The sequence below is a fragment of the Taeniopygia guttata genome, chromosome 1, assembly GCF_048771995.1.
Source record: "Taeniopygia guttata chromosome 1, bTaeGut7.mat, whole genome shotgun sequence".
Taxonomy (NCBI): Eukaryota; Metazoa; Chordata; class Aves; order Passeriformes; family Estrildidae; genus Taeniopygia; species Taeniopygia guttata.
In genome coordinates, this window is record NC_133024.1 from 28355089 (window position 1) to 28376326 (window position 21238).

Sequence of the window (21238 nt, forward strand, 5' to 3'; positions counted from 1 at the left end):
AGGCTGGATCCCCTTATAGCAGGGACTTGGCCCAAATTTGTCACAGAGCTGGAATTCTTAGCTGTGCCCTGCTCACCCTGGTGTCACTCGGTCCTGTAGAATCGCCTTGCTCGGTGGCATGTGACAGTTCACACTCCCACACCGAGGCACCCAAGAGGAAAGGAGCTGAAGCTGATGTTAAAAAGACCAGGAGCAATTTTTATCTTAGATGACAAACGTAGAAAAGTCAGAAGGTGGCTCCAATCCAACGCAGCACCTGCCGTGGGTGTGGTACAATCATCCGGTGTCAGCGGAGAGACGAGTGCCGGCCGCGGGGCGGCAGAGATAAGGCAACAGACAGAAGGTGGAGGGTCTCAAGGAGGCTTGCTCGGATCCCCTCCTTTCGGGTCTCTGACCCTGTGCTTTCTCCTTCCCCCTCCTTGCGTTGAAAAATAGTCATACTTCAACACAGCAAACGTGGCAGGTGATGCTTTGCTTCCGGAGTGTTAAATCAACTCCTACGAATGCACAGGTGGTACAATCTGAAAAACAGAGCAGCCCTATATTTGCTTCGGTTGATTTGATGTTTACCTGTCACCTTGCCTTTCACCTTGGGCTGCAGCATTGCTGCCCCACTTTATCTCTTGGTCTCTATCTCATACAGCCTTACCTTTTGGCTGTTATTCTGCTCTTTTTAGCTTTTCTTTTCGTGGCACAATTAATCTGCGAATGTAAGGCAACACCAGCAGTAAGGTGAAGAACAACACGTGGCCGCAGAAATAAATAGACCTGTACACCTGTAAAGAGAAAGGCAGGGTTGGGGACCAGCAACCAAGAACACAGGGGAGGGGATGGAGGGAACAGGGTTGAGCACATGGGGTTGTCTGTTTGTAGCTACTAAATACCTTCATCCATTTGTCCCAGGTGAAAAGGCAAAATGGCACCAGGGAGTAACCCATAAACATCCAGTGGTTAGTCTGCTGCAGCACGTAGAAGATGGGCCGCAAGATGGTGATGGAGGCCAAAGTGCTTAGGAGAGGACTGTCCCGAACAAGGTTCATGACCTAATTTAAAGAAAAAAACCCATAATTCTTAACAGTTGGGTGTCCTGTGGCTGCATATGCAGGCTCTGGAGCCAAAGTTCCCTATCCAGCTGTGTAAGACGTGTTTTAGTGAGCAGCTAGTCTAAAAATGTAGCTAAATACCCTGTCCTGGCCAATGTTTTAATTAAGAAAATATATTCTAATAAGGAATATTGTTCTGTCAGTACTAGGAGATTAAACAGAGGCATTCAGCTCATGTGTTTGTCCTCCAATCTTTCCAGCTGCCAAGCACTTCAGCCACCCTCTGCTCCTATGCCAAGTTTTCCAGTTCTCTCCCTGTCAGCTTCTGCAGTATATTTATGGTTTGCCCACGCAGAAGTCAGCAACCTACTGAACTCTTGAGATCAAAAACCTGCCAAGCTTGAAAACCAATTCCAAAGTGAGCCGCTATTTTTCATATTTAGTGCAAGTAAAGCCTTCAGCGTGGCACTTCCCAGACTCAGGGGAAGAGGCTAACACAGACCCCCCCGTTCTGGTAAGTCAGACACAGCGCACCTGTCTTTCCACGATGACTATAAGCAGCTCCATCTGAAAGCACACCAGGTAGCCAGAGTGCAGCCCGTGCCAAATGGCCAGGAAGAACAGGGCCAGTGCCTGGGACAGCAGTTTGTTGCCCAGGAACTTCAAGCGCTTGAAGATGTAGCTAGAGCAGAAAAGAAACAAAGTGCTTCCAGGTTATTCTCTGAGCTCCCCTGGTTGTGTCAGGGATAAAGGGCCTAGGGGACCTGATGCCTTTGCATGCCCCATGGTGGCAGAACAGCATGACCAGGGCAAAACCTACACCAAAAGAGTCTTAGAGAAATCCCAGCTATAAGGGGGAGAAGGGGGTCATTACGTACAACTTAGCTGTGGGTCCCAGGACATGCTGAACCAAAACCCATCTGAGTTTGGAGTGGGGGGCACCAAGAGCCATGATGCAGGAAGCAGCTGTCAGAGCAGCTCTGTGGCTGGCTGAGCAGGCAGGCAGCCCCAGGGGTTCGCTGTAGTCCCATTCTAGTCTCTGCTGCCATCAGCCGCTTGCCTTTATTAATGAACTGCCCTTCCAGGTGAATTAGTAGATCTCTCTAACCCAGTACCCCAATAACCTGTTTCTGAGGGCACAGCAGCAAAACATGGGAAAAGGTGCACAAACTGAAAACTGGAAGATTCTTCCTCTAATGCTCCCGCTTAGCCTAAGGTCTTGGTTCTGCTGACAGAACAGAACTGACACATTATAGAAGGAGAATTTTGTCCTGCTCACCGGGCAACCCAAGCATTGGTGTTGATGTTGAAAGAAGCAATGGTCCCTGTGAACAAAGGTGTTGTCTCATACAGCCAGACCTTCATGTTGGCACAGGCATTCCACAAAGGCTTTCCATTCTTGTCTTTCCCATTGTACCCCAGACCAACAAGGATGCAGACACCTTCCTATCAAAAAATGCACAAGAAAGATAAGATGAAAACATTGCCCTATTTTTGCTGGAGAAGCAAAGCTGAGGAAATGCTGACTCTCACTGTGCTGAGAGCATCGCTACAGATGGAACAAATGGATTAAAAACTGCCTTTTAGTTAGCTAGCCTTTGCTAACTGAAAGCAAGCTGAACTGACCTGCACTGATCTCCAGATATTTGGATTTCTTCCATTTAGTGCTAAGTCCAAGAGGCTTGGACCTTTTGTCATTTGTCTTTTGCTTCTGGAACGACATCTAGACTCACCGTAACAAGCCAGCAAGTTACGTATTTGTAGAGTATAATTTTTCCCCAGATCAATATGTAACCACAACGGAACCAGAAAGGCTTCTCCTGCAGAGATAAGAGTGAAACAGTGTAAAAATAAAACCTGGAGTTGAGTGGCCATAATGGCACAAGGTATTTCATCACCGTCTTTTGTTTTAATCTGTGTTAAGACATACAGACTGGGCTGCCAGGCTTATTGCAAACTTCCACATCATTCTCTTTCCTTTGGTAATATTTGGCTGTACTGAAATAGGTAGAGTTTGGGAAGACTCTGGGATTAGCATAATCAAAATGCTTGTGATAATCTGCCAGTAGGAATTATTTGCTAGGAGCTTTCCAAGAACATCAAAGATTATGGTAAAAGATTATGGTAAGCCTTACAAGTTACTCTAGTGAAATTCTTTGCACATAATGGTTAAAAGGAAAGTCATTAAAAGGTCATAAAATACATATGTTAGATTTCCAAAACCAACAGTAGCATTTAATCATCTATTTGTAAAAGTTTTCATTTGTTTCAGTTCTCCCATTCCTATTCTGCATCAGATGGAATCATCAGGACAGGCGGTAAAGCCAAATTAGCTGTGGAAAATCTTATCCCTAGTTGCTGACTTATTTTTAAATTGAGGCAAAAATAAAAAAAGCAATTAAAAAATAATTCCACTCTTGAAGATCCAGTGCCCACCAGAGAAGTGGAATTCTTCTACACCCCACTAGGTCAAGTGAATACATACCATATAGTCATCTGAGGTGAGGTACTCATCAGAGATGTACAGGCTTGACAAAGTGTAGGTCACTAGAAACAAGAGACCCAGGCTCAGACGCTTGAGAGCAGGCATGAAACTGAGAAAGAAAAAGACAAAGGTCAAATAAATGCCTTGGAAAGAGACCATCAAACTCACAGTTTTAAAAACTGGTGGAGAGGAGGAGGTAGGGGAGACAGCGATAGGGAGTCACCACATTCCACTGCAGCAGCTGCCTCCATTTGGAAGCTGGGATGCAAACATTACCAGGCTGGAACCAAGTCTGTACTAAAGATGTCAAATGGTTGTTGATGTTCATGCCCTGGAACAATGCTGGGACATGAAGCAGAGCTTCGAGCGACTTTTGAAAGACTGCCTTGTCTCGTAAATCACTTCTGGTCACAGTACTTCTGTGTCCAGGTAAGAAGGCAGTCTGCTGCAGGGAACATGGAGGATTTGGCATTCTAGGATCATAAGAAGGGGAGAAGCCAAGCAGCTTTGTATTACCTATTGGGTCTCTGGCCTGGAACGTCAGTCATCTCACCCCTTGCCAGTTTCTGATAGTCTGTCATGGAGAACTGAGGCCCAACCATGAAGGCACCATAGAAATAGGAGAATCCTGAGACCTCCAGCAAGGTAGGAACACCCCGAACAGCAAATCGCTGCTGCTCAGGGGTCAGGAACTCCTGCACCAAAGGGAGTGGCATTAACATCATCCCAGGAGTTTCATCCAGCTCTCTATGTTATGTCCTCACCCTGCCTCTTTACTGGTTTCCATTCTTGCTCCCCATGGACATGGAACTTTACACTTGGTACTCCATGTCCATTCCTCTCCCCAGCCCTCTCTATGCCTACCCCCTCCAAACAGCAACAAGATCCAATGGTTGAGACCAGCTGCACAGGTCTCTTCCCAAATAAGCTCCAAACATGGAAGGAATCCACTGACATGCATCCCTGGCAGAAGAGTAAGCGTAACAGGAGCACTGTATCTGATCTATTCCAGTCCTTGACTGCAATTTCATGTACTCTCCCAAGACCTTATCATGCTACAATTCCTACATCTTGATGCAAAAATATTTTTTAAATACTTGAAGTTTCAGCTCAGGAAGTTTCATCCTGACCTCATTTTCCTGCAGTCAGCAGTGATTCCATGGATGCTACAGACTTGGTCAGGCCTCAGACAGGAGATGGGGAATGCAGGTGCTTGAAGCAGGATTGAGGGACTGTAGCATGTATAGAGCCCTCTCCCACAAACTGCTGTGCAACTTCTCTGTTTCATCTGAGCTAAAAACAGAGTCCTAACAAATGGTAAAGGGCAACCATTGACAAGCACGTGGCAAGACTAATCAAAGGAAAGGCAGATGGGAACTGAGATCCAGTACTGATTGTCTGCAAGTTAAAGGTACACCACCCACAAGACACAGAGCATCAGGGATTTGGAATCTAAAGCAATGGATTTGGGGAAGGAGATGGTGGGGAATTCGGGAGAGTGCAGAGTAATATTCTGACATAACTGGAACAACTTCTGTCCATCTCTAGCCACTTCTGTCTCTATTCCAAATTATTTTGTTCCAGTCTAGAATTCAGTGCCCTCAAACACTCCCAGAGGCTCCCCTCTCAGCTGTGGTTTTTACCTAACAATGCAGCTTGCTAACTCACATCCTTTGAACTTGATTTTCTGATCTCTAGCTCACTGGGACAGCATGGAATGACGGAGAAATGGTGTCTAACTCACCGGATCTTTTCCTCCATCATAGTAATCAATGGCCAGACCTGGAGGTGAGAAACAGTGACTTGAAGCCCTGGGGTGGGCACAGCTCGCAGAGTGCAAGAGAGAGAAGAGAGGTGTCACTCACCAATCAACTTAAGTGTCAAGACACAATGTGGCATTGTCCACTTGATGTCATAATGCTCTGTGGCTGTGAAGTAATATCCAGCCATAAGGTATGTCTGAAAGAAACCATTGTTTGGGTTATTTAAACTAATTCCTCCAGCTGGTTTTGATCTGCCTCCACTTTTCCACCCACAGTTGCTACTGAAGTGCCAAACTGAACAGAGGCCTCCCTTCTATAAACCCAGGGAATAAGAAAGAGGTTTTACCATCTGAAAGAGAAATGTGGTGATGACGCCAGTGATTGTGCGACCCATTAGTCTCAGTATCAGGAACTGGATTAGGACACATAGTAGGGAATGGAAAAACTGCGTCCCTGTGGGCAGGAAAAAGAAAGAGATAAAAAATAGAAATTACATGTATAGGTCCTCTCAAATCACAGCATGCCCTGGGCCAGGCAGCGCTCCCTAAACTCGTCTTACCAAAATTGAAGTAAGCAATTGAGAGTCCTGTGAACACATTGTAGAGGTGAATGAGGTAGGTCTCCTTCTGGAAGAGGAAATAGCGCTGGAACAAGGCAAAAGGATATCCTGAGAGAAAAAAAAAAAAAAAAAAAGGAAGAGTTGCAAATAAGTTTAGACAAGTATTTGTCATAAGCAAACTATAGCTTTTCTGAACATGTCATTAGGAACATGTACTTTGCATCACACATTATCAACACAGGGTGTGGTGTTAATTCCTGATACTACATTTGCATCTTGGGAGACAGACTCCAGATTAATTACTCTGTACGGAAGAAAATACTTTAACAGGAACATAATTATAGCAAAACTGAAATTGAAGTGCAAAAAATGACAGGACTACATTTTCTGGCCTTATTCAATATATGGATGGATAATGCTGAAATACATGAATCACACTTTAGCCTGTGATTCATTTCCAAATTATGTGACAAATACAATGAACATGGCAAGAAGCTAGATTAAAAAAAAAAAAAAAAAAAAGGGGTGGGGAAGAGAAAAACTTTATGGTTAATACCATAACAACATCCAAAAAACCCCAGTCCCACTCCCACCTCAATGAATTATTTCAGCTTTAATTTCAGAGCTCCTCAGGTGACCTCCAATAATATATGCTTGCTTTTCTAACTCTGCAACTTCAGATTTGCATCTGATTTGTGAACTACTGGGTACACAAAGCTGTAGCTGAAATCCACTGGTACTACGCATGTGGTATTTTTGGAAAAAAAAAAATCAGTCAGAAGCATTTCATACGGAGCAGCTAAGAAAAGTGCTTAAGGTTTTTTCCTTGTATTTTCTGTGAGGTAACTCCTAGTCTAAGTTAGGAATGCCTCCAGATTATTCATCTGTGGCTCAAGTGAGAAGCAAACATTTGTGAAGCACTCTGGTAGTACAGTGAGAAGTGTCACACAGAACACCTCAATTCAATTAAATTCTGTTGTCTAGGTGAATTTCACAAAGCATGCAACAAACACTGCCACGTAGCAGACAGTAAATACAATATGTCTTAATACACAGTGGCACAGGAAGCGTTGCAATTAGTGTTTCTAAAGCCATGTGCACAAAGTGCTGAACTGGAATACCAGAAACCACTTTAATTCTGGCCTTCTGTAACTTTATTGCTCTACTTTGCAAGCCTGTGTGTTCTCTTACCCTGCTCAAAATAAGGGGAAATTCATCACATACCACAATACTGGCATCCACACTACTTATCATCCTAGCTGTAACCAGGAGGGGTGGATGGAGCTCTGCTACGTGCACTAATAGAGCAGTAGTAGCAGGAGGTGGTCATGTTTTATATGGAGCAGTAATAAAAGGTGATGAAATGCACATTCTGCCAAGAAGTGCATGATGGATGGAAGGCTTCCAATAAGCAAGGCCAAGTCTAGTCACTACTGTGAGAGGAAATGAGAAACTCTGTCATGTTATTGAAATACATGTCTGGCAGTTTTAACAGGCTGGAGCCATTTTAAGGTCCTCTCCATCCCCGCAAATCCCTTGGGAGGGAGCCCTGGAGTTGGGGACTTTGGGGCTCTTTTCTAAATCCTTTTGGGCTCATGTTCTACTGCGTCCAGATGTGTACCTGCTGCCTCCTGAAACTGAGCTATTGCTCCCCATTTCCTCAGCCTCCTGCCACCCCTCTTTCGGTTTTCCCTGCCTCCTTGTTGCTGTTCCTTCCTCCTTTTGTGTCCCACGCTTTCCTCACCACAGGCTGCTTTCTGGCCAGCCCCACATACCATGGCTCTCTGCTCCCAGAGCCTGGCAACCTCCCTCCTGCACATCCAGCCCGTTCTCCCTTCCAAAACAGCAGCTCCAAGCTCCCCTACAAAATGCCTTACCCAAGCCATCCCTCTCTCCCCCTTCCCGCTCTTCCATGCTTTTTACACAGCCCACTTCTGTCCCATTCCACCCCTACTGCTGCCCTGAACACCAGCTGAGGGGGAAAGAGGGAATTGGCAAAGAGAGTTCATCACACGGGCTCTCTGGGGATACAGGAGTAACTCAGAGAATTAGAGCAATGCACATGATTAAAAAAATAAAGTAGTATTTTCTACTGGCCTTTTACTTAGAAACATACAAATGGGGATTCTTTGTTCATGAGCCAATCTTCCTGCTGAATTAAATAAACATAGGAAGAACCGGCTTTGAGAAATGGAAAGTGGTAAAAAATATGAAGTTTTACTATAAGATAAGATCAAAAGTTAAAAAGCTGAGGTTTACTGAGGGAAAATGTTTCCCCCTTCTGAGTGAAGGGGAGAAAAATCAGAAATACAGGCAAAGCACAATTTACTGCTGTTCATCAATATGCATAGTTTTAAACCTTCCTTTTACAGGGTCTCCCACCCTCTTAATAAACACTAATATTTTGCAAAACAGTAAATTTCTACCATTTTCCCCCCTCTAGCCATTTCTGTAGACATAATTAAAGTATGACTGAATACTATAATGTAACTAGTGTTCCTACTCTTTCTGAGACCTGTCTCATTTGTCAGCTGTGCTCCTTTTTAGCTCTACGCAGGAGATCATGTCATGGTTTGGGTAATGCTGCTCTGAAGGAAAAAGAATTATGAACCCTTGCAAATAGAGAGTTACTAATAATACACACTGCATCCATGTTTTTAGAAACTATAAACTTAAAGCCTGGTCTTGCACTACGTGGCTGCTGTTCCAGTTCAAAAGTCACAACATCAGCCTAAATTCTTCTGATATCTAGAGTAACCTGTTAGTACTCTGGACTGCAGTTTACCTACTGTTTTGCTGCATGGGATAATTTTCTCAGTTTTACAGCTGGGCCAGTTGCATGCTGCAGATACAAACTTCAACCCCCAAACAGCAGTGGATTCGGGGTAGCAATGGTCATTCTGATGTGGCCTCTGCCCTTCTGAACACTGATAAACTATCTATTAAACAACAAACCATTTCTGCTGATAACAACACCAGTACTCCTGCCCTACTACCATGTCCCTGAAGAAGCCTGAATTAGCACAGCAGCTCTTGGAGTTATGGTTGCCTTCTGGCAAGCTGGATGTCACCTTTGGATATGCTAGCAGCAGGAAACGCTGCGCTGCTTTGCTCCTGCCATTCAGAACAACAGGACAAGAGTCCCTGCTCCTTGCTGCCAAGAGGCTCTGCCCAGCAGCTCCCACTCTGCCAAACTCCTCTTTCATGGCTCCCTAAGCAGAGTGGACCGAGGCGGGAAAGCGGCTGCAAGACTCCTGGAGAAAACAGCAGGGAATCTCTGATCCAAACTTATTCTTCCCTATGCACCACGGAGCTGAAAAACAGCCTGCACACAGCTGGGTTTTTCCTCTAGACACATTTTCTAGAGAATGGAATTAGCAACTGAGATGATTTTTATTTTATTACTTCACGGGAACAAGAGGATGACCTCTGGTTAAGAGGACCACGGAGATGGAAGGAAAGGACAAGCTCAGCTTCTTGACCATGGCCATTTGGGAGAGTAATGGGCCACTGCACAAAGCCCAGCTTGTCCACAGATACAATCTAATTGAGCAAAAGTTAAATCATCAAGAAAGTGGATTAGGCAGGAGAAAAGTTCTACTGAGCCCAAGCAAAAACAGTGCTGTCAAGTTTGCCATCTTTTGGACTGGGTGATTAAGATATCTCTCTTTTTACAGAGATAAAGCTGCAAATAAGAACAGCGGAAACATTCTTTTCATCTCTGCTCCTTTTATTTCCTCTTTTATATGCATTAGCTCTATCTCATCTTCAAGCCAGTACCTCTATTTTTCCTCTTCTCCCTTTTGCTGAACATTTAACTCCTCCTTAGTTAACATCCAGCAGGGCAATTGTCTCCATTTTTTATAAGAATGCTAAAACAGAAAGGAATGGGACAACAGGGGAAAAAAAGTGTTAAAATATCAGCCTTACCTAGTAATTTAACTTCAAAGTTATTCTTTTCTGTTTCTAACACTGCAAAAGTGCCACACCTTGTTTAACACTGGGTGCATAAACATGAGTATTTTAATTCATCTCAAGAGTTTACCTTTAAAGTCCACTTATGGTGCTTTAGTTTGCATAACAGAACTGTCTCAAAGCATGTGAACAGGGCTCTCTTCACATGAAACTGAACTGAAAACACACTCCAGTCAATGGGTGATAAGTGTCTATGAGCTGACAGAGGCAAATCCAAAGCAAATGCTCAAAACCCACAGACACGTCTGCTGTATAGGTCTGCTCCTACTGCACCATTTTTCTTGCTAATGTAGACTCAGGCAGTGTGTAGCATTACTCAACTCTGTCTATTTTTTATTATTTTAGGAATAAGATGTATTTGAAGTTCAGAGTTTAAACAAGGCAGCACATTAGTGTTCTGTGACAGGGTTGGTTTTACGACAGGACATTGCTGCCTCTTAACACTTTTCCCATCTCTTACCCATCAGAATCAGTTGCTCATGGGCCCTTGTAGTAAGGATCCTGCTTGGCTGATTGATTTGGGATAAGCTAGCAGCTTTGGATGACCACAAGAAGAATTTCACGGAGCCTAAAAATCTTCAGGATGCAGGAAGCATGAAGCAGAGCATGTAAAAAAATTGATGAGAGGTAGAAGAGGACAACTTACAAGTGAAGCAGTAGGTTTCTGGCACCCATTGGGTAAGGATGTGTTACTTTCTGCAGGTCCCTGCTATGTCCATGGAATGAAAGAGCACTTTCCCAGTGCTTTTCCTGGCAGATCTGGGCAAACCAGCAGGGTCATTCCTGGCTCAGGGCTGTAAACAGCATGTTGGCTAACCTCCATATTTTGCAGGTAGCTTGCAAGGCACTGTGTAATATTATGGTCAGATAAATAGCTTTAATTCTTTGGGATTGTACAGCCATGCAAGAAACACGAGCAACATAAAGTATTAAATGCATAGGGCCCATAAGGCCTCTTGTACCCTGGTTTATGCTTTGAGCGGTGACAGCAGGAAAGAAATCTGTCCCCTCGCATGTGAGGACAGGAGCAGCAGCACAGACACCCTGTTATCTCCTTCACACCATTGGAGCAGCTCCAGGGTCCAGTGGGAACACTAGGACCTACTGAAGGGTGCCAGCTAGAGTTCGTCTCTCAAAGACATTCTCACATGACTGACAGACATTAGTGTACTGACATATCACAATTTTTATTGTGGCAAGGTCCAGAACTGTGCTTTAGGTATTCCTGCTGTTGGTACTGCTGCCAAATTGCTGATTACTTTCTTCAAAGATTGCCTATGCAAATTTTTACGTGGGGGAAGTCTGCAGTAAGTTTTTCATCTTGTACAATCCAGGTAAGGGACTCTATTCTAGCTGTAGTCTCTGCTTAAAAATTGCAGCATGTATAAACCTGTCTCTGATTTAAATACAAAACTGTAACTAAAATCCCTATAATTTGCTGAGCAATGTGTTGTTACTTGTTCACCGAAACAACGTGGTGCTCTTTAGGACTACTCTAGTTTTAGTTCTTGAATGTTCTTTCTCCTTCTCTTATTCTTGCCAGTATTTATATATTTTTTTTCAGTTATGTCAGAATGCCAACAGTTTTAAATTACCTCTTTTGGTTATTTCAGATCATTACTAAGTGAACACTTATTCTGAATCAAGACAGTAAATTCAGACTATTTTTTCAACAATAATTCAGCTTTCTTCAGAAATGAATGTAGGAAGTCAAGAAGTCATTTGTGATTCTTCCTCTTTTTCAGAAGACTATTTTTACCGGTTTGTGGTGATCTTCTGAAAGTGAAACCTTAGAAACTGTTGTCACAGTAAAACTGCACAGTGTAGATGGGAAACTGCATCACAGAGGAAGAAATAAGCAACAACTTTTTAGTCCACCTTTGGAACAATGCTTCACCTTCATGGCCTTGTTCTGAAATAATTCAGCAGTATTTGCTGCAGCCAAAAAAAATAGTTTTCTTCCTGAATCTATGTAAACACCTGAAATGGAGGAAGTGAAGGAAAAGCCATACTTAACGTCCTAATGCCACTTACAGCTTTTAGAAATGCCTTTCATTTATACCCCACACCATCCTATGAAGTGGTCATCAGCATTAGTTACATTACCAATGAGATTAAAAGGATTGTAAACTAAGCTGCAATTAAATGAACATTCCTTTGTGCAGGGCTAAGGAAAGCACACTCCTCTCATGTTGCTCTGGAGTAGTGTCTGGCCCTTCCTTTTAAAGCAATGGTACAGGTACAACACTTTACCACCCAGTGCTTACCCATCCATTAAGCAGGAGAGCTGGAGTCAGTCCCCTCTGCCTGAGTGGTTCAACCTACATGACCTGCAAGAGTGCCAAACTGCAGGCAAGGCTGTTTTGCATACCCTAAAGCCTTTCTGTCTGAAGTTATGCTTTCCTGCAACTAATTAAAAGATACTGAGCTAGGGAGAAAGGACAGGGAAAAGTGCAGCTCCAGCCTCCTGGTTTGGCTGCTTATCCATTTGAGGCATGCAGGGGAGAGATGTAAGCAGTCTTCTGGACCCTGCTCCCCAGAATTTTAATACAAATTCCAAAGATCCATTGAGACTATGCAAAACAGATAATGGCCTACCTCGGGAGGGGACACTGTGGCATCTCAGTGGCTTAATGTTGACACTGCACATGGAACATTTGTAACAGCACACAGGAGTCTCACGCTTCCTTAATCTGCTGTCTGCAGCAGGCAGTTCTTATCATCATTAGGACAACAATTATCTGCTGCTCATTTCAAAGAACTGGTGCTGTTCACCCATAAGGCGCTGAGCAGGAAACACCCTCCCAGATGTCGTGTCCCAACTTACTGCTAGCAAGAGCCAACTCAGAGAGTACGGTCGTGGTGCATCCTGAGCCATCCCTCTGGTGTGGCTGCCTCCACACACAATTTCTAGGGCCTTCTCTGCATCAGCACTCGTTAGACTGGTCTCTTGGTTGATCCAGGTGACTAACCTCATAGTGAACTATCTGCTTTTTCTGGTTTAGGTTGCTGCCAAACAAGTAAATTCAATCAGATCACAATTAAAGGACCAGAGAGAGACGTGGGAGAAAGGGAAGCAGGACTTTTCTCGTTCGGAGGTGGGGAGCTGCTAGACTAATTAATGCTGATTTGTATGCATGACCTGTGTGTTTCCTATTACTTTATATTTTTCTTTATAGAAGTTTGGTTTAACAAACTTCTATGTTGAGTTCAACATGATAACCTTTTCAGTTTCCTGTATGGACCCTTCACAGGAAGAATGTTTTGCTCAGTTTGATCTCACACATCATAAACTAAATCATGCAGAAATAAGTCTGATGCAGACCATGGTTATGAAGTGACACAGTTTTTCTTGCTTGCATTTCCTTTAAAAATATTATACTTCTAGTTAGCCAAAGCAACTTTATTGTGACAGATGACACAGTAGTGGCTGTATCACTTCAAATATACTTTCAAGGTTCAGAGGAAAGCTTGTATTTCCTTTATGCTAGGTGACTACACCATCAAATGCTTTCACAACCCAAAGTTTCCCTGAGCATCTGCAGGGATTTACACAGATAGGATGTATACACACAGTTGAATTAATGTTTTGGGAGCTACAACCTCCCCCTCAATCACCAGCCCACATCACAACTCCAGCCCTGCCTTAACCATTCCGCAAGGAACTCGAGCATCTCATGTTTACATAAGCGCAAGCACCCTGTGTTTTGCAACACGCTTCGCGCTGCAGGTGGAGCGCAGGACATCACCCCAGTTCTCCTGGCAGCGAGCCGGAAGGTTTTGCTCGCTCTGCCCGGCCGTGCCCCTGATGACACGCCTCTCCTTCACAGTGCCACCACTGCCGCAGACAGGGGTGATGTGCCCGGACAGTGACATCCCTGCACTCGGACGGGGCAACACCTGCGGGGCCGCGGACATTCCCGAGCGGACACACGCTCACGGGGCACTGGACGCACATGCATCACCGGGCACCCACGGGACAATCGCGAACAAAGTTCCCGTGCCCGGGACACGGACCCAAATCGGGGTCTTTCACAGGCACCCCGGCTCCTCCCTGCCCGGCGTCCGCAGGCGGCCTGCCAGGACCGCACCCTGACCTCCCTTGGGGAAAGCGAGCGGGCTCCCCGCCGCACCGGGCGGGCCGGGGGCTGGCCCCGGGCAGCTGCTGCGGGGCACTCCGCGGGCTGCCCGGGCGGCGCCGGTTCGGCGGGATCTCGCCCGCCGGCCGGGCGCGCACACGTGGCCTGGCGCGGCGGCGCTGGCACAGGTGCCGCTCAGCGCGGGCGAAGCGCTGCCCGGCCCCGGGCTGGCGCGCGGCGCGGCGCGGCGTGGCGCGGCACGGCGGCGGCAGCGGGGTCGCCCGTTCGCACGGCGGGCGCGGAGCCCCGCCCGGGGCGCCAGCCCCGTCGCCCCCCGCCCTGTCTTACCCATGAGGATGGACAGGATGAGGCGCAGCGCCTGCTCCGACGAGCCCAGGGCCTCAGCCAGCCTCGCCAGGCTCCAGGCGGACCCCGCCACCGCCATCTTCCCCACCGGCCGCCCCGCCGGCCGGTCGCGCCCCGAACCCGGCAGCGGCACCAGCCACCGCGGCCCCCGCACCGCGCGCGGCCCCCTGCGCGCCCATTGGCTGCAGCGCGGCCGGCCCCGCCCCGCCGCGCCTGCGATTGGGCAGCGGTAGCGGCGGGCGGGGCCCTGCGCGCACTAAGGCAAAGGTTACCCGCGGGTGGGCGGCGACGCGGGCCGGCACCGCCGGACGGCGATTGGCGGAGCGGCGGCCGGGGGCGGGGCCGGGGGCCCGGCGGGGCGGGGCGCGGAGGGCGGGGCGGGGCGCGGCTCCCGATTGGCTGCGGCGGGACAGGAGAGCGGCGGGGCGGGCCGGGGTTATTCGCGGACGCGGGGCGCGCGCGGGCAGGGCGGGAGCGGGGGCGGCGCGCGGGGGCTCGGCCGGGGACTCGGCCCCGGGGTGCGGGGGTCGGCCTCGGGTTGCGGGGACTCGGCCTCGGGGTGCAGGGCTCGGCCCCGGGGTGCGGGGACTCGGCCTCGGGGTGCGGGGGTCGGCCAGGGGCTCGGCCCCGGGGTGCGGGACTCGGCCTCGGGGTGCGGGGGTCGGCCAGGGGCTCGGCCCCGGGGTGCGGAGGCTCGGCCTCGGGGTGCGGGGGTCGGCCAGGGGCTCGGCCCCCGGGTGAGGGGGCTCGGCCGGGGCTCGCCCTGCCTCCGCCTCCGGTCCCGCCTGCTGCCTCTGGCTTTGGCCCTGACCTCAGCCGTGGCCTCGGACACAGCCCTGTCCCTGCTCTTGGCCTCCGCTTCAGCGCAGGACGCTGCCGGAGCTTCCCCAGCGCTGCCAAGTCCCAGTGCCCCAGTGGCTCCCGGAGGACACGTCCCCGCTGCTTGGCACACGTGGCCCTAAGGGACCTGCTTCCCATATGGGCACTCTGGCACAGCCGTGCTTTGCCCTGCACAAGTGACACCCGGCTCAGTGTGCCACAGCAGCACGCCCGGTGTCAGTGGTGCTCGGCAACGGGGTGAGGACGAGTGGCCATAAACTAAACCACAAGAAGTTCCACTTCCATGCTGAAGAACTTCTTTACATTGAGGGTGGCAGAGTGCTGCTGAACGTGCTGCCCAGGGAGGTTGTGGAGTCTCCCTCTCCGGAGACGTTTAAAACCTTCGTGGATTCATTCTTGTGTCACCTGCTCTAAGTGACACTATCTTGGCAGGAAGGCTGGACTGGATAACCAGGAGTTCCTTCCAACCCTAACAATTCTGGGATTCTGTGGCCCTCTAGTCACTCAGCAGCTGAGCCCACACAGACTCCTCATAACTCAGCTGCCTCTTAGGTGTGTTGCCTCATGCAGCTGTCCATGTGTGCACACCAAATTCCCCTCAGCTGAAGTTTTGGGTGCAATGGATGTGATCCTCTTCCCTTGTTTGTGTCACCATTTTCCTGCTGGGTCACAAATTCACCTGAGGGACAAACACAAAGGTTCTCATGAAAAGAGACCTCTGGATTTCTCTGATCCAAACTGCAGCTCACAAGCAGGACTCAAAGCTGGAGCTATTTGCTCAGGGCATTGTCTGGCTAATTGCTGTACACTTTCATGGTTGGAAAGCTCCCAGCCTTTCTGGGCTCCTGAACCAGTGCTGAATCATCCTCTTTATCCTGGTCTGTCCTCCTTATCACCACCCCTTAGGCAGCAGCACCAGCACCTGCTAGATGCCATTTCTTATCAAATCTGACTGGGAAAGGGACTGACTGGCAGCATGGCCACATAGACCTCATTTACTTAGATTAGGCTAAAGACCTTGCCTCTCCTTGTCCTTCTGTTTTCCAAGCTAAACAAATCCAGATTTCTCAATAACAAAACTCTAGTCACCTATCCACTGGGCTCTTTCCATTTGGTTCACGCTTCTCTTGCACTGGGGAGTGAGGAAGTGCATGAAGAAGGAGAGAGCCTGGCCTTCTCCTCCAGAAGTCCTCTGAAGGCAATGTAAGGTGCAAGGTGTCAGGCCAAGATGAATAGCGAGGGTTTAAAAACCCTCCTGGGTAGCTGACTCCATCAGGTTAGACTCTATAAACAGGTTGCGGTATTTGTCCACCCTAACTAGTGGACAAATTTGCCAATTTTTTTTTGCAAAGTCCAAGGAGTGGCTTTTCATGGCATATCTGTCTCTCATTTCTGTGTTCAGTTGTGTGTTTATGGTGTTTAGGGCACTTTCCCAAGTAAATCAGTTCTATGTGAGCATGATGGCTGTCTGACCCTGCTCAAGGCATGTTTGACAAGAATTTATCTGCTTAGTTCTCTAATTTACTGCTGTCAGAGAAGAGTTTCAGAAGCAGTATCTGTTTGTGAGATTGCCTAACAGTTTCCATTGCAAGATTGTTTCCAGTTGTTTGAAATGTTGCTATATTTGACCTGTTTAGATTAAACGCTGGATCGTCACTCGGAGTCAGAACACAGCTCTGAGAGTAGGTTTTAAGAGTCAGAACACGATGAGTCCACCACTACTTTTATGGCAGTATTATTATTATTTTAATAATCAGGGCAGTGTTATTCTTGAGGGGAGGGGCTGTAGCCAAAACTCTTGATTTACTGTCCTTTACATATACCATAATTTCATAACATTACATGGGTATTAATGTGAAACTTGAGGTTCACATGAGCTCGATGTGACACAATGAGAATGCAGCTGCTGAAACTTCAGCAAGTCCAGTTCCATTGCTTCTGTTCCAGTGGCTCATGCAGCTTTCCCACACACAAGAGCCACAAGACCTCAGATGCTTCTTCCAGAGCTCCTGCCAAACTTACCTTCCAGGACCATTTCTTGTATGCTGAGGAGCTGGGACAAGAATGTTGTGCCCTGCCTTGGCAGTGCCTCTTCTCCCAGGCAGTCACAGGAGCCTATCCTGATCAATAGGCCACGCGAGAGGGGCTGGCTACTTGGGGCAAAGTGTCTGTCTGGGCAGTGGGATTTGGCTTGAACACTGATGGGGAGGAGGGAGATGCTGGAAAAGCCAGAGCCAGAATAAAATTAAATATGACAGGAGTCTGTTTCTGTCAACAACCATGTCAAGGGAAAAGCACAGAGAGGGTGGAGAGAGAAATAACCACTAGCAAGAGATGAAGTGTAGAGGGAGAAGAGAGACTGCTTGGAATAACAGGCAGGGAAGGACATGAAAATAAGTTTTCATTAGAAGGATGGAATTGGAATTGGTGGCCACGGAGGCAGTGGGGGTAAAAAGCCAGGAATGGGTGAATGACAAACTGGACAGATAGAGAAACTGGAATTTGGTGGATGTGGAGGCAGGAAAGGAATAGTATGCTTGAAATCATGTCACCTTTTCAGTGTGCAGATTACTGAACAAATAAATCAGAGAATCATTAGGGCTGGAAAAAGCCTCTAAGAACATTGAGTCCAACCATTAACCTAACACTGCCAGGTCCACTGCTAAACCGTGTCCCTAACCACCACATCTACACATTTTCTGAACACCCCCAGGGGCGGTGATCGCACCATGTCCCTGGGCAGTCTGTTCCAATGCTCGATCCGACTCTTTCAGAGAAGAATTTTCTCCTAACATCCAACCTAACCCTTGGCAAGTTTGAGGCCGTCTTCTCGTGTTCCGTGCGACGCCAGACCCCGTTTCTCTCCGTTCCCCCCGCCCCGCTCGGCGAAGCGGGGGAGCGCAGTCCGTGGCCCCGGTGGCGGCGGGTGCGCTCGGACGCTCCGTGCCGGGACCAGGAGCTGTCACCCAGGGCGGCTCCGGGAAGTCACCCCCCGACACCCATTCTGGGGCCGGCCGGAGCACTCCCGGGGCCGGAACTCCACCGGGCCCGCCGGTCTCTGCTGCCGCCTCCCGGTGCCGCCGGGAGCGGCGAGACGGGACTTCAGTCCGGGAGAACCGGCGGGTTCTCCTGCCGCGGGAATGGCGCCGCGGCAATTTACAGTCAAGGGGTTTCCAGGCTGAGAGAGTCGAGGTTGACCAGCCTGAAGAAGAGCAGGGTCCTTCCTCACCATAGCAACTTCCAGCGCCTCAAGGGTCTACAGGCTGGAAATGGACTTCTTACAAGGGCAAGTAGTGATAGGACGAGGTATAATGGCCTTAACCCGAAGCAAAGTAGGTTTAGAATTTATATTAGGAGAAAATTCTTTCTGTGACAATGGTGAAGCACTGGCACAGGTTGCCCAGAGAAGCTGTGGATGTTCCATCCCTGGGAGTGTTCAAGGACAGGTTGGATGGGGCTCTGAGCCTCTCCATGGTCCCGTGGAAGATGTCCCTGCCTATAGCAAGGGGGTTGGAGCTATATCACCTTTAAGGTTCCCTCCAACCCAAACCAATCCATAATTCAGTGAAAGAAAGCACAAATATTTAGGAATATTTTACTGTAATGGATGAAACGCCCAGGGGTGTAGGGGAAGGAAATCAGCAGGCATCTCAGTGTGGTACAGTGCACTGAACAAAGTGTTCCCAAGCCCCAGGTGTTACTGGGAGATGGTGGAAGCTTTGCAATGGGACTCGGTGATGGAGGGAATAAAAGAGGTGAACAGACTCTGGTGAAAATCCCCCTGGTACGATTTGCAGAGGTGGAAATCAGCAAATTGTATTGAATGGTTCTGAGCCAGAACACACCTGCACTGCTGAGTTTTCCTGGGGTTTATCACAGGCTCCCAGTTTAATGACAGGCAACAAAACTGGCCTAGGTCACAAGAGGGAGGTGGGAAGTGCAGTGTGCCAGAATCCCACAGAACTCTCTTATTGGCAGAATGGGAAACACGCAAATTACTGCCAGAGTCTTGGTAAATTGAGGATATTTTACTTCTTACTTGTATATCCTTGGTTCCCTACCACTTATATTCCCTTGGTTCACTTAGTTAATGTTGTTTTCTCTTTTGATGTTTATGCCCTTTTTTAAAATGCTCTGACTCAGTGTTTCCAGATGGAGATGTGTGTGGCTTTTCTTAAGAACTTGGGAAAAAACTTTTTTTTCCCCAGTTTCCTGGAAGAAGACAAGCAAGTCAAGCCTGTTTTAAATGGTAATTTTATGAAACCTGGAACACTAATGCGCTGGCAGAAAGGTTACAGCTACACAGCTCTGAGTCATTTTAAGAAAAGGGTTGTCTAATGCAATTTGGGAAAAGTAGTATGTGGTCACGTAATTTAAGAATTTAAGAGAATGTGTGTGCCTCTGAGCAGAATTATATTGCATTGGTGAATTTAATGTCATCACTTATTAACCTTAATTACATTATTTTACCTCTTTTAAACTGTTATCTGACATAGTTCTAGCAAATGGTGTAATATATTACCTGACTGTTTCATCTTAAGAGTTGAAAAAACAATACAGATTTAAGAAAATGCAATCAAATGTTGTACATATATTCAGTGTAAATATATATCAATATTACCAGTCTTCTGCATAAACAGTTAGCATTATGCAGATATGTGACCAGATACTTCTTTATTTAACTATCTTCAGCAATATTTTTCTTAATTAATATAAATTATTTCATTAATAATGCATATTTCTTAATTAATTTCTAAATAATTATGAATATTCATACACATATTAGTCAACCACTGCTACAGATGAGTTGAGTCAGATTTATATAAAAATACATGATAAAATGTATTGTGATAAAATGACACGCATAATATATCAGTTCACACTCATTTTATTTCCACTGTGCCCATTTTCAAATACACTTGTGGCTTGAAGAGTCACTGACAGGGTTTTTACATTGCTCAGCTCAGAACAGAAAACATCTGCCTGCGATTTATTGTGTATCTTTCATCACTGTTTTCCTCTTCCCAAAATTCCAGTTCAAAACATCAAGCTGTGCTCCCAAGAGACATCAGAAGGGAGATGGCACACTGGCTTTTTTTCTCTTTCCATTCTCATTTTGACAAAGAAAACAGACTAGGCATGTTCTTCAGGCAAAGCCTTTATCCTGCCTACAATGAAGTCAGTTATGATTCATCTGGAGGTGTTTCTCTCCCTTGACAATATGAAGGACTCTTTCAGATGGGCTGTGCTAATGCACTTTGCCTACGGCCTGTTGAAACTTGAAGCCCTTTTTTTCCTGTCTAAAACAAGCTCTGGAGTGTACAGTGCTGGCTGTAAAGGGTAGAAGCTGTAATGGAATTTTAGATTTTCATTTACAGCCCAGTCCCAGTACAGCTGGTTTGTGAGGAGGAGTCTAGAGTATCAGTGACAGATATTTCAGCTTGTATTTTGGTCTTGGCTTGTGGGCACTGGCTGGGCTAAGGGTTCTACCTGGTGTAAGTGTTTGAACTCCTTTCTGCAAGGATCTTAGATCTAACTTGCTGCAGGGCTAAGTCTGATGAACACGAACATGATGAACATGCTCTCTCTTACATGAAGCTCACTTGGAAAATAAAAATGTAATTATGTGTTCCTAGTCCTAAATGTGTCCCCATACTGACCCCAGTAAAACCATGTACTCCTGCTGGTAGCCTCAGAGAGGCACAACATTGAATAGGCCACTATTTTTTCTTTTATTTTTTTTCCCTAAAAAGGGGTCTCTGAAGCATCTGATGAGGAGCAGTAGCGACAGCCCTGTGGCCATTAGGTTGCAGTAAGACTGAACTCCACCAAGGATATCTGTGGAAATGATGATCAAACAGAGTTTTCTGCTCAGAAGCATTGGACTCTCCCTCTTCTACACCCTTTGGATGTTGTTCTCAACTTTAAAAAGGGAGGGGAACGAAGAGGGGAGGTAAGGCAGTCGAAAACTCTATTCCCCTCCCTTTTCCCCAAAGTCATCTGATTTCCCGAAAATACAGCCAGACTGGTGCGCTCCCCACGGCAACTTCAGCCAAGAGGATTGTGCAACTCTCTCTGGGAATTCCCCTTCCTGCCGAGAGCTTTCAAAGCCAGCATCTCACGCTCGA

At 47.1% G+C, this 21238-nt stretch overlaps 1 protein-coding gene across 1 annotated transcript; it reads right to left on the reverse strand.

The window, feature by feature from the left end:
• Window positions 1-177: 177 nt before the first annotated feature.
• LPCAT3 (lysophosphatidylcholine acyltransferase 3) lies at window positions 178-14449 on the reverse strand. Its single transcript, XM_030267338.4, is given in 14 exon segments — window positions 178-521; window positions 650-776; window positions 885-1043; window positions 1578-1725; window positions 2323-2489; window positions 2777-2863; window positions 3529-3637; window positions 4045-4223; window positions 5273-5310; window positions 5394-5487; window positions 5638-5744; window positions 5851-5958; window positions 14253-14406; window positions 14408-14449. Coding segments are annotated over 13 exon segments (1509 nt in total). The 3' UTR covers window positions 178-521; window positions 650-659.
• Window positions 14450-21238: the final 6789 nt, after the last annotated feature.